This window comes from Dermatophagoides pteronyssinus, unplaced genomic scaffold (genome assembly GCF_027571235.1).
Source record: "Dermatophagoides pteronyssinus isolate colony J.1.1.1.1 unplaced genomic scaffold, Derpt_VIB-CSIC_2022.12 sq0006, whole genome shotgun sequence".
In the NCBI taxonomy this organism is placed as follows: domain Eukaryota; kingdom Metazoa; phylum Arthropoda; class Arachnida; order Sarcoptiformes; family Pyroglyphidae; genus Dermatophagoides; species Dermatophagoides pteronyssinus.
In genome coordinates, this window is record NW_027461530.1 from 2,685,440 (window position 1) to 2,697,898 (window position 12,459).

The window sequence follows — 12,459 nt, forward strand, 5'->3', positions numbered from 1 at the left end:
TATGGATGATAATTGATGATGATGATTTTATCAATTGATAAAAAAAATCGGGAAAAGAAAAAGAAAAAATCAGCTGCCAAGTTTTTTTCATTGTTGTTTTTCAAATTGCATAACCGAATAAACACAGTATAGTACAACCTTTATTGTCATCATCATCATCATCATCATTCACCTCGTTTTGTACGAATCACGGACAAAAAAGTATCTCTTTTTCATTTCAAGGGTGCTGCTTTTGCTTTTGCTGCTTTTCCATCCATCCATTCATCCCTTTTCAACAACGATATTTCATTCATTATAAGATAAAAACCGGCAAAAAAACATTTTTTTTTATCATTTAAAGATTGCATCATATTAACCATCATCATCATCATCATCACGTGTAAATCATCACTGGCTTATATGTAGACCAATGTCATTGTTATTATCGTCGTTATTTTGTTTTTGTTGTTTTTGAAGATTTATTCCCCTGTTGTTGTTATTTTGGAATTTTTCTATTTTTTTCAAATCAAAAATGCTCATACATAATCTATATGGATTACCATTCAGAATGAATTATTCAACGATGGTTCAACGTTCATCATCATCATCGATGCGAATGATGAAAATATTTCATTCAAATCAAATATCTCATTATAATCATACAACATATAGATTTTATCGTCAACAATTTCTAAATCCACATCATACGGTACCATATGATAATGATGATGATGATAGTCGACGACGAGAAAAATCAAAAATCAAATTAAATCAATTAATGATAATCAATAATAATCGCCATCTGCATACATGTCGTCCATTACATGATTCGTTGAAAGATTCATCAAAAGTTGAACAAACAGTAAAAGCATTACGTGAAACAAAAACAAAAACAATACAACCATTAGAACCAAAACGTAGCCTAGGTAAACGTATTTGGGATGAAATTGTTCATTATTATCATGGTTTTCGTTTATTAATTGTTGATATTGGTATTGCATCAAGATTAATATGGAAAATATTAAATGGTAATAGCTTGTCCAGGCGTGAATATCGTCAATTAGTTCGTACATCATCGGATGTATTTCGTTTAGTACCATTTTCTGTATTTATAATTGTACCATTTATGGAAATATTATTACCAGTTTTTTTAAAATTTTTTCCAAATATGCTTCCATCAACATTTCAAACAGCCTCATCACGGGTATGTTTTTGATTTTTGGTTGTGATTTTTTAAAAATAATCTTTCATTAAATTCTGATTGATTTTCATAGGAAGCAAAAATCAAACAAGAACTTAAACTTAAATTAGATATGGCTAGATTTTTACAAACAACATTAGATGAAATGACATTACAGGCACGTGGTGAATCACATTCAAATCGTGCTAAAGAATTTAAACAATTTTTTGATAATGTAAGTTTTGAAATTTCGAAATTTTCTGTTTTAAAATCAATTTTTTTCAACAACAAAAAAAACAGATAAGAAAATCCGGTGAACAAGCATCAAATGAAGATATATTAAAATTTTCCAAACTATTTGAAGATGAAATAACATTGGATTCATTATCAAGGCCACAGCTGGTAGCATTATGTCGTTTATTAGAACTGCAACCAATTGGTACGGAAAATTTTCTACGTTTTCAACTACGAATGCGTTTACGTACATTAAAAGCTGATGATCAAATGATTGCACGTGAAGGAATTGATAGCCTAACGGTATCGGAATTACAACAAGCATGTCGTTCACGTGGTATGCGTGCACTTGGTATTTCTGAAGATAGATTACGTTTTCAATTAAGTCAATGGTTGGAATTAAGTTTGAATGCAAAAATACCTAATTCATTATTATTATTATCACGTGTATTATATTTACCGGAAAATATTCCAGCTACGGATCAATTAATAGCAACTATACAAGCATTACCAGAAGGTGTTGGTACTGAAACTCGTTATAAAATTGGTGAAACGGAAGGTAAAATTGATAATCGTACTAAAATTGAACTATTGAAACAAGAAGAGGAAGCAATTAAACGTGAAAATGAAGAAGAAAGACAAAAGAAACAAGCTACTATTGAATTACAACCAATTGAAAAAGATGTAATCAAAGAACAAGTTATTGATAAAATATTTGAATCATCCAGTCCAACTGGTGCTGGTGCTGGTGCTGGTACTGGTAGTCCCAGTACTGCTGAAACAATAAAAGTTGAACCAGTTTTATCCCGTGAAGATATTGATTCAATTGAAACGGCATTAGAAAATCTGGCAAAAGAGAAAAAAGTTTTAATGTTAGAAAAAGAAGAATTGGATGAAATTAAAGAAGAATTAGATGATTATAAAGAAGATCTAATAGAATTTAAAGATATTGCCCAGCAAACAGGTGATACTAGTCGTTTGAAAGAAAGTAAAGCAGCAAGACGTTTACGTAAACGTATGGATAAAATGGTTGGTAAAATGGAAAAAGTTTTCGATAGTTTGGCGATGGAAAAACAAAAACTGGAAACAACCATCGATCAACTGGAAAAAGAAGGAAAAGATATTGATCAAGATTTGAAAAAAGATGTTGTTAGCATTAATGAATTATTACAAACAATACGACCATTTACGGATGTATCGGATGATACAAAATCAAAACGTATATTAGAAGTATTGGATAATTTGGATATTGATCATGATGGTTTGATTGAATTGGAACATGTTTTTAAGGTTTGTTTTTGTTTTGTTTTTCATTCATTGATTAACGTTTTTTGCTTCTTCTCATTTAGGTCATTGAATTGATTGGTCGTGAAAATGTACAATTAACACCAAAGCAAATAAAAGAGGTGATTAAATTATTGATACAAGAAGAACAGCTGAATATTGAAGAGAAGAAAAAGAAACAATTGAAAAATGATATGATTGAATTACCACCACCACCACCACCATCATCATCATCAACATCAACGCAATCGATAAAAAATGAAGAAAAATCAAAATGATGATAAACAACAACAACATCCATAAATAATCTTAGGAATTTTAAAAAAAATTTATTAATTTTGTTAATTTTATTTTTTATATATGAAATGAACAACAACAACAGCAAAAAATCATATAATTCATTACGGCGCGATCGACTATATAGTTTGGGAAAATGTTTTCTTTGAAAAATATCTATTTATAATAATGATGATGATTTTTGTAATTTTTTTTTTTGTTTGGGAGGAAGGGAAAAGAAAATGCAGAAATAAAAAAACAAAATTTCCTATAATTTAGTTTCATTATTTTAATAAATAATTTTTTTTTTACAAATTTTCAAAAAAAAATTACAAGTTTTTTCTGATTTAAACCATGGTTATCCAAAATCGATAAATACTTGCGGTTGCTGTTTACGATATAATTTATCGTTAATATCTTCATGATTATCGTCGTCTTGGTGGTTTGTAAATAATGGATATGTTTCATGTAATGATTTTTTTGTATTATAAAATTGTTTATAATTATTATTATTATTACAAACCGAACCATCATTACTATTATTATTATTATTTAACATTGATTGTAAACGATGTAAATATAAAATGATACAGAATATAACGGCCAACATACATAATGTAAACAATAAATATTGTAAATAGAAATTTATTGTTGTTGATTCATGAAGATTAACAACATGTTCACTCATAACACCATGTTGTTGATCTAATGTTCTCAACGGGAAAAATCTTGTTCGAAATATTAATGCACCTAATGTCCATTGTACTGGTTCATCATTTAACATTGAAATTGATCGAAATTTTTGATAATTTCGAGGCATACGAAAACCTGAATGTAATATTGTAAATATCCATGATGATTTAAAACATTGATATAATAAACGTTTAAAATCGGCCATTGGATAAAGTTTTCTACGATAACGATCTTGTGTAACTAGCCAACTTGTTGAACAATATTTTTTTGATAATTTTGAAAATTCATCGGAATTATATTGGCCACCCGAATGAAATATATCATTCATTGAATACCAAAATTCAGAAAGACCATAAAAATCTTCTTCATTTGAAAATGGTATGATAATATTTTTCAATTCTTCAAATGGACATACTTTGCTAATGGTATTATTCTGATTTTGATCAGGTAAACATTGATTATTCGCAATGATTTTTGATAATTTTTCCACACAATTATCAAATTCACCACTACCTTTAAGATGATATAAATATTGTGTGGTCGAAGTTGACGATGATAATGAATGACTAGGATGATTTGCGGCTGTATAATTTATCGTTTCAGAACTATCAATCGATAAACATGGATCAAATAGAATTGTTTCTTTGGTTGTCAGACTACTATTATGATATTGTAAATCATTATTGGTGGATTGTTTAATCAGAAAATCAATATAATTTTTACGTGCAGAATTTGCACCTAATGATAAAAATGTTGTTACAAATAAACGATATTGATGATTATAATCATGTTCATGACAGCCAAGATTAATTTCAAATAATTTTTCCGAAAATTTTTCCTTCGAAAACATTGATTTCAATTGTTCATATTGTGAATTTTTGGTTATTTCAAATGCAATTTGAATGCTTGCACCACCCATTTCAAACATATTAACAGTATTCATACGTTTCCATTGTTTATCATTGTTTTCGATTGTTATTAATGGTCGTGTTTCCATTGTATGATCAAAACGACCAAGCAGATAATTTAATGTTATCCATGAATAAAGACCTTCTTCTTTACCACTAATAACAGCAACATTATTTGCAGTGAATAAAAATGCAAATTTTTTCGGTATTTCTTGCCGTAAATTTTCCAAAATAGCATTCTGCGTTTGTAAATCTAATAAACGCATACCGGCTGTTGCCATTATATAAAGTGGTGTTTCTTTATGTTTTATTTTTGGTATATGTTTTGATGCAAATTCTAATAATGGTTCCATATAAATCGAAGATGATGAAACATTTGATGAACATGATGATAATCCAGGTGTTATTGTATGATAAACATCATTACCTAATTGATCACGTAACATACGTATTTTGAGCAATTGTCTCATATCACCTGAATGTGGTGGCCAAACATATATATAAACACGACTACCACTTGAACCGGCATCAATCATCACAGCATATTGTAGTTTATTTCTAATTAAATCAAGATTATCATCAAAATGATTTATTGATGATAACCATGATTGATGATGATTATTATCATCGGATGATAATCCTCCTGATGATGAACGATTATGATTACTATTGTAAAAATAAAATATCATCAATAAAATCATCGTTATCGCCAATAATAATCGTATTTGACGATGATTTTGTCGTTTAAAAAATTCATAAAATCTATTGAATCGATTGAAAATCATTATTTGAAAAAAATTACATGTTTAAACACCAACAAACATACCTAAATTGAAATAACATTTAGGAACGAAAAATTAATTTGTTTAAGGAATTTTTAGAAGAAAAAATCCACCCACCACCGCCACAACAACAACAAAAAAGAAAATAACAAAAACAAAAACAACAACAAAAGAATTGATTTTTTTTTCTATCAATTCAAATTCATCGATTGAATTTTCATATTAAAAAGGTGATGATGATGATGATGGCAAAAAAAAATTGATCAAGTTTTTCGAATCATAATTTCAAGGTTTTGGTTTCGCTTTATGATCTTTTTAATTAAATAAAATGTTTGCACACGTAGATCATTTCGAACAACAGAAAAACGCACCCACACAACAAATTATTATATTCACATTTAGCATTTACTTTTTTTTTCTTGTTTGCTGCCTTCAAATGGATTTATAACGGTTTAGTAATGTAATATTTTTTTCTCAAATACAATGTGTGTGTGTATTTCATGTTTTAACAATTTTTTTAACGAGCAAAAAGCAAAAACAAAACAAAAACAAAAAGGATAAACAAAAAAAAAATTGACAAGATTATATATAGATTGCCTTGCGATAGATGGCAGCAGCAATATCAGTATTGGTTATTACAAAACAAAATTTTGGTCCCATTCGATTCGAAAATTCATTTTTTTTTTCAACCAAGTAATTCATTATCATCATCATCATCGGCATTACCATCAAATAATAATAATGATGATGATGTTGTTGGTCGATGTTTATTCTGATGATGATGATAATGTTGCTGCTGTTGTTGTTGTTGTTGATGAAGATATTTTAACGAATCCCTGATTGTTGATAATTTTTGATTATAAATTTCACGATATGGATGTAAAATATGTGCTAGATTTTGTTTAAAACCTAAAAAACGTTTACGATTATTATCTCTTGATTCAACAATATTTATGATTGCTTCACTTAATTTAAATACAATTGCTAATGATTGTGCATCAAGACGATCAATAGTTTCTTGATTACTGGCACCGGTATTGTTGTTGTTGTTATTGCTATTACCATTAACTTTTTCATTTAAAAATATCGATGTTACTAATTTACCCCAAAATAATTCCATTATATCATTTTCAAAATTATTTTTTGACATTATTGTTGATTGATTCATGATTCCATTATTATGATTATGATTATCATCATTATTATTATCATCATCATCACTATCATATTCTTCTTCAATAACGGTAATTGGTTCATTGATTGATGTTGGATGATCATCATGATCCAACATCATTGGAATATTATTATTATCATGATGATGACTATGATGATGAATACCATTATTAATCATTGAAGTTTGTAATGATAATTGTTGCGGATGCCATGATGAATTTTTCATTAATAATGATTGATCATTATTACCTCCACCACCACCACCATTTATCATTGATGATAAATTAGGAATAGGATTATTATTTTCACAAAAACGTTTACGAAACCTTTCAAACCAACTATGGCTTGGTTTGAATGTTGTCATCATTGCATGTTGTTCATTATTATTATTATTATTATTAATATCAGTACCACCACCACCATGATTATCCATCATTTCATGTTGTCTTTTTAAATCTTCAAATATTTTTATCGATTTATCACGTATTTGTTGATACCGAACATTATTCAATGAATAATTATGATCTTTTAGCCAATTATATAATAATAATTCCAATTCATCAACAATATTATTCCGAGGATATGTTATCTGATAATATTGATTTTTTAACGTACCATCACCATCATCATTTTTACAGAATGCTTTTATTTGTTCTTTTTTCGATCGAATTGTACTGACTGTTGATGATGGTAGATTATATTCATGACAAATTGATGAATTTGATTCACCATTTTCCAAACGTTTTATTATCTCTAATTTCAATCCAAGGGTAATGTTTTTACGATTTTTACGTTTAACAATCGACGGCGATGTTGTTGACGAAGTTGATGGTTGTTGTTGTTTTGATTGATTTTTCGATGATGATGATGATTCGGTTGTTCGTTGTGAACGATTCAATAATGATGTGGATTTTGTTTTCGACATTTTTGTTGTTGCTAAAATGAATAATTGCAAGCGAAAAAAAATGAGAAATTTCTTGATTACGTCTTGTTTCACACGGAAAAACGAATTGAACGAACGAACGAACAAAAAATTCGAAATTTGAAAAAGAAAAATGATTTTTTCCTTTCGTTATTTATTCAATTTTTGTTGTTGTTGTTGTTGAAAATCGACAAATGATGCTGAGGATAAGGACTATGATCATTTCACATTTCAATCTACAAAAAGTGAAAAACAAAACGAAAAACAAAAAAAAACATGAAAAAATTAACGAACTATGAATCAATTCGAACGAATAAATACCAATACCGTATATGAAGAGATGAAAACCAATCAATCAATCAATCAATCGAAGTTGAAACAAAAAAATTGAATACGACTCATCATCATCATCATCATCATCGATTTCGATACGAAATATTAAAATACCAAAATAACAATAACAATAACAAACAACGAAAACAACTTAATACAACACCGATTTATGAACGAGAAATTGATGAACGCACGCACGCCATTCATTATATTGAAAAACTCATCATCATCATATTACATTTATGCTCGTAAAAAAAACATAAAACAGAAAAAATATTGCGAGAATATTTCCATTCAAATACTTGGATTTTGTTGGTATGCTGTGTATATTTGCGTTATATATGATGATGATGATGATAAAATATCATCACCACCACAGAGTTTTCATTTTCATTCCATACTGTGTGTGTTTACCTCTCCCCTCCCCTCTTCCTTCCCCCATTTTAATTTCATTCGAATCGATTATATCGATTCGAATGATGATGATGATGATTCGCCCATCACCCAATCTTGGCAGAAATGAGGATTTTTTCGGTTTTTAATTTGAAAAAAAAGAAATTCTGGATGTTTTTTTTCGACCAGCAAGGAGAAAAGAAACCTTGATTATCATTCGATGACCAAATGTCGCGTGTCAGGTCGCGCGAGCGCTAGGAGATCTTTTCTTCAAGGTTTTTCTTTCTATTCAAATCTTTAAAATCTTTAAAATAATTTTTAAGATTCGTTTTCAAAAACAGAAACAGAAAACCTTTTCATTATTAGCAGCAGGTAACCTGTATTGTTTATTCGTCTATGAATGAATAAAGCACTTTGGCTTACCTGAGCACGAGCCAAGTCAAGCCAACCAAAGCGAAGAAAAAACGGCAGCTGTTATCGTCCAAAGGAGAGGGAGAGGGTGGTGAATAAGAATGGTGACCCTAAGACGAACCACGGCAGATGTTTTACATCGAATGATAATCATCAATGATGGAGGAAAACGCGTGTTTCGAACAATAACCATAAAAAAAAACTTTGTTGCCTTGAAGCATTTGAACACGCGTCTTCAAAGGAATGATGATGGCGGCTGACATCTTAGAAAAAAAAATAATCTATAATGACCGTAGAGGGTCAATCACGAAGGGTTTTTTTCTGGCAATATTTTTTATTGTTAATGAATCCATATGTCGTTTGTTAAAAATTCGATCATCATCCATCGATGATGACCTTATGGCCAATTTTTTCTGGCTCGTGGCAAAGGTTCAGGGTTGTTTTTTCTGATTGAAAATAAAAAATAAAAGAAAAGCACGTGCCAGGTGTCAAAAAACAAAAATTTATTTAAAAAATAAAAAATTCAGAAAAAAATGAAAACAAAAAACCGAACCACGATCAGGACCAAGATCAGGATCAACCAAAGTACGCGTGGTACATAAAGGTGCGTGATTGGTTGATTAGTTTCTTTTTTTCAGATGGCCATCGGTAAATCCAGATCTTCGATACTATCTTGATCTGGTCTAATTCATTCTGGCCCAAAATGATGATGTTTTTTAATCACCCAAAAATTAGTTCCATAGACACACCTTACCTGATTATCGCTGGTTGTATCATTATCATCATTCCAGTCCACCGAAAACCCAAATTTCATTGACCCTTATTACCAATTTCGTAAAAAAAGGTGGTGTTTTGGTGTACGGGTGACTATAGAAAAAAAACAAAGTCTGCCCCAGTTTACATTCATAAGTGTCAAAGTTCAAAAACGACAGCTGCATTATTTGTTTGGTCGATTTTCTCGACTGAATTCATTCGATGACCGACCATATGTCGTTTTTTTTCGTCGTTATCTTCTTCGTCGTCGGCTGTTGTTGTTCCACCTTTCCTTCGTTCTGGACCGTGATGGCTAAACGTGGACAAAGCAACAAAAATCTGCTATTTAGAGCAAGAAATTTTCCAATTTTCATTTCATTTTGATTTCAATCATCAAACGAATCGAACATAAGTGCCTTGAAACCAAACCAAATCAAAACAAAACACATAATCAAAAATGACTTCAGCAACAAAATCATCTTGTAAATCATCTTCGAAATCTGAATCTGGATCGTCGATTATCAAACAATTTTGGCAAAATTATTCATTAAATAATTTAGCATCACTTTGGTATTCATTGTTGACAACTTGTTTACAGGTATGGAAAATTTTGGTGTTTTTCAAAATTCAAATTTTGATCAATGTTTTTTTTTGCCCATGTGATTAGATCTATCTGATCATACGTGCTATATATCGTTTTTCCGCATACATATCATTACCATGGCCAAATAATGGTCAAGCACCTGAAGAATCGATAAATTTTTATCTAATTTTCATTGCTATAAGCATATTGATTGTACCATTTTTCTTGATTGTATCGTTGATGAAAATTGGTAATTATTCAAATGATGGACATAAAATTGGTTTATTTAACCTCGGGAAATATCATCGTTATCTTCAAATGGATGATGATAATGCTTCAACACTGAATCCAACATCAAAATGGTATCGTACTTTATGGAAACATTCATTACCAATCGGACCGGTATTACATCTTTTAATGTCATTATGTTTGCTGTTTCCACGGTTGATAACTGATGCACAATTAATCAGACATGGCTTCCGTAGTAAATCACAAATATGGAAAAGTGATTTTGATTTTCTACTCAAACATTTTGATGGAAAAATATTCAATTTTTTCGGTTTGATTCAAACGATAAACATTACTGAACATTATCAGATTTTGAATGAAAAAACATCGACATTGGGACAACAATTTTTCATACGAAATTCAAAATTTCAAAAATTATTTGCCGAATTCGAAGATAATCAAGCCATAACACCTGAAATGTTGAATATTTTCCTGGCATTATTGATGATAACCATACGTTATCCGGCTGTATTTTGGCGTTGTAGTAAAACATTTTCATTAATATTAACATTTCAACTTGTATTGAATTCCGTTCAATGTTTAATTACAATAAATTCATTTGAAATTGGTTACAAAATCTTCATTTGTGATCCAACGTTAATGTTAATCCGGTTTCGTGAATCATCATCATTATCAATTGGACAATTATCATCATTAACATTTTTCTATATAATCATATTACAATTATCAACAATATCATTATATGTTTATGGTTTAAGTAAATATCGTGAATATCGTTTGGCTAGGACAAAATATTTTCAATATAAATATGAAAATTATTTACTTATAAATCTCTTACCATATGTGTTTGCAATGATATTCTTTGTAATAATGTCCGGTATTGTTGGTCCATTATTCTATGAATATACAATAATTTATTCGGGTAGTTTGAATTCCGGTGCTTTATCAATGCTATTAGCAACAATAATTTATTTTATTTGTTGGATTCTGATGTGGATTCTATTGGCAACCAAAACTACATGGAATTTTTATTATGATGATTTAGAATTCGATTCTATTTCCACATCAACGGCCGACAACAATAATAACAATAAAGCATCATTATTGATAACAAATGATGGAAAATTTTTTAAAATTAAAGATAATCTGGCGACAATGGCTATTGTAAATTTTATTCAAACTAATGGTTTTGAGAAATGTCATCATTTGAATCAACAACAAAAACATCATTATCAACCGATTACGATGAAGATTAATGGAGAATCGGCGACAACAACATTGAAATCATCATTGAAAATGAATCACGGTACTTTGAGTAAAAATTTTCGCTTTTCATCATCGCGTAATAATTCCAATTCCAACGGAAAACCATATGAAACAATGGAAAAACGTATAAATTTTTTCGTAAATGACAATGATGAAGAATCGGATTCCGACAGTGGTGAATATGCAACATTTCATCGCCTGAAACGAACTTATTCATTTAATCCGAATACAAAACAACAGCGAAATATACCATCATTGAATCAGGATAAATCACGAATAAACTTAGTGGATAAATTTCAAATGCCAGCAACGACAACAACGGCCAATATTGCCTATGGAATAATGTGTGGTGGTGTTGGTGAGAAAAATGTCGATCATATTAGCGATGTATCGAGTGGTTTTCATTCGGATGGTAGTTTAAATCGTCATAATTGTTCATTGTTGATGGATCAAGATGATGATAATAATAAAAATTCATTTGAAAATTTAATGGAAAAAATTGCCAATCCACCGATGATTCGTAGTATATCACCATTACAGAAAACAAATCGAATAATGTTCACAACGTTTAAACCATCATCGAATCCAAATCAATCATCAAAATTAATTGAATTTACTGAAAATCCTGATTACAGTAAATATTATTTACCACAACAACAACAACAACCACCAGTTTAATCGGAAATTCGCTCGAAAAAACCAAAACAAAATCAAAATCAAAAAATACTTTTGTGTGTAAATAGTCGACATTTTTTTGTAAAATTTGTTTATCAATTTTTTTTTCTTGTTTTCACTTTTATTTCGTTTGTTTTTTTGCTTGATTAAAAAATTCGTTTTTTGAAAAAAAAATCTGAACAAATTCTTTGATGATGTTCCAGAATCCGAATAACCAGACAGACAGAGAGAATTATTCTGGAATTAGTTTGGCTCGTTTTTTTGTTGTTATTGTTGGTATTCTGGGGTTATTCTCTGGTTACTCTCGCAGTATTTGGTTAATTATTATATAGAAAAATCTTTGGGATGCTCGATCTGATCAAACA

The 12,459-nt window shown here is 29.6% G+C and overlaps 4 protein-coding genes and 1 long non-coding RNA gene across 6 annotated transcripts; 2 read left to right on the forward strand and 3 right to left on the reverse strand.

Annotated features, from left to right (window-relative positions):
• Nucleotides 1-358: 358 nt before the first annotated feature.
• Nucleotides 359-3,227, forward strand: Letm1 (Leucine zipper and EF-hand containing transmembrane protein 1). The gene is made up of 4 exons (XM_027348264.2): nucleotides 359-1,183; nucleotides 1,254-1,394; nucleotides 1,460-2,683; nucleotides 2,743-3,227. The coding sequence occupies exons 1-4, from the start codon at nucleotides 512-514 to the stop codon at nucleotides 2,953-2,955; spliced, it is 2,250 nt and encodes a 749-aa protein (XP_027204065.2). The 5' UTR covers nucleotides 359-511; the 3' UTR covers nucleotides 2,956-3,227.
• LOC113797804 (ectonucleoside triphosphate diphosphohydrolase 7-like) lies at nucleotides 3,228-5,546 on the reverse strand. The gene is made up of 2 exons (XM_075820401.1): nucleotides 5,381-5,546; nucleotides 3,228-5,316 (listed from the first exon to the last, which is right to left on the reverse strand). The coding sequence occupies exons 1-2, from the start codon at nucleotides 5,395-5,397 to the stop codon at nucleotides 3,312-3,314; spliced, it is 2,022 nt and encodes a 673-aa protein (XP_075676516.1). The 5' UTR covers nucleotides 5,398-5,546; the 3' UTR covers nucleotides 3,228-3,311.
• A 113-nt stretch (nucleotides 5,547-5,659) lies between these two features.
• On the reverse strand, nucleotides 5,660-7,899 carry LOC113797794 (uncharacterized). 2 transcript variants are annotated; one of them, XM_075820404.1, is made up of 2 exons: nucleotides 7,759-7,899; nucleotides 5,660-7,667 (listed from the first exon to the last, which is right to left on the reverse strand). In XM_075820404.1, exon 2 carries the CDS (start codon nucleotides 7,432-7,434, stop codon nucleotides 6,022-6,024), a length of 1,413 nt encoding a protein of 470 aa, XP_075676519.1. In that variant the 5' UTR covers nucleotides 7,435-7,667; nucleotides 7,759-7,899; the 3' UTR covers nucleotides 5,660-6,021. The 2 variants fall into 2 exon arrangements, with proteins under 2 accessions (XP_075676519.1, XP_075676518.1); XM_075820403.1 differs by having other exon boundaries at nucleotides 7,753-7,892.
• Nucleotides 7,900-9,054: 1,155 nt separating this feature from the next.
• LOC142645097 (uncharacterized) lies at nucleotides 9,055-11,108 on the reverse strand. The gene is made up of 2 exons (XR_012846274.1): nucleotides 10,992-11,108; nucleotides 9,055-10,934 (listed from the first exon to the last, which is right to left on the reverse strand). It is a non-coding gene; the product is annotated as an uncharacterized LOC142645097 (long non-coding RNA).
• Nucleotides 9,779-12,123, forward strand: LOC113797793 (uncharacterized). The gene is made up of 2 exons (XM_075820398.1): nucleotides 9,779-9,919; nucleotides 9,989-12,123. Exons 1-2 carry the CDS (start codon nucleotides 9,779-9,781, stop codon nucleotides 12,095-12,097), a joined length of 2,250 nt encoding a protein of 749 aa, XP_075676513.1. The 3' UTR covers nucleotides 12,098-12,123.
• Nucleotides 12,124-12,459: the final 336 nt, after the last annotated feature.

Coding starts and splice junctions, on each gene's coding strand:
- Letm1 (XM_027348264.2), top strand. CDS start 512: ATGCTCATACATAATCTATATGGATTACCATTCAGAATGAATTATTCA. Junction 1,395..1,459: donor TTAAACAATTTTTTGATAAT/GTAAGTTTTGAA, acceptor CAAAAAAAACAG/ATAAGAAAATCCGGTGAACA. Junction 2,684..2,742: donor AATTGGAACATGTTTTTAAG/GTTTGTTTTTGT, acceptor CTTCTCATTTAG/GTCATTGAATTGATTGGTCG.
- LOC113797794 (XM_075820404.1), bottom strand. CDS start 7,434: ATGTCGAAAACAAAATCCACATCATTATTGAATCGTTCACAACGAACA.
- LOC113797793 (XM_075820398.1), top strand. CDS start 9,779: ATGACTTCAGCAACAAAATCATCTTGTAAATCATCTTCGAAATCTGAA. Junction 9,920..9,988: donor TGTTGACAACTTGTTTACAG/GTATGGAAAATT, acceptor CCATGTGATTAG/ATCTATCTGATCATACGTGC.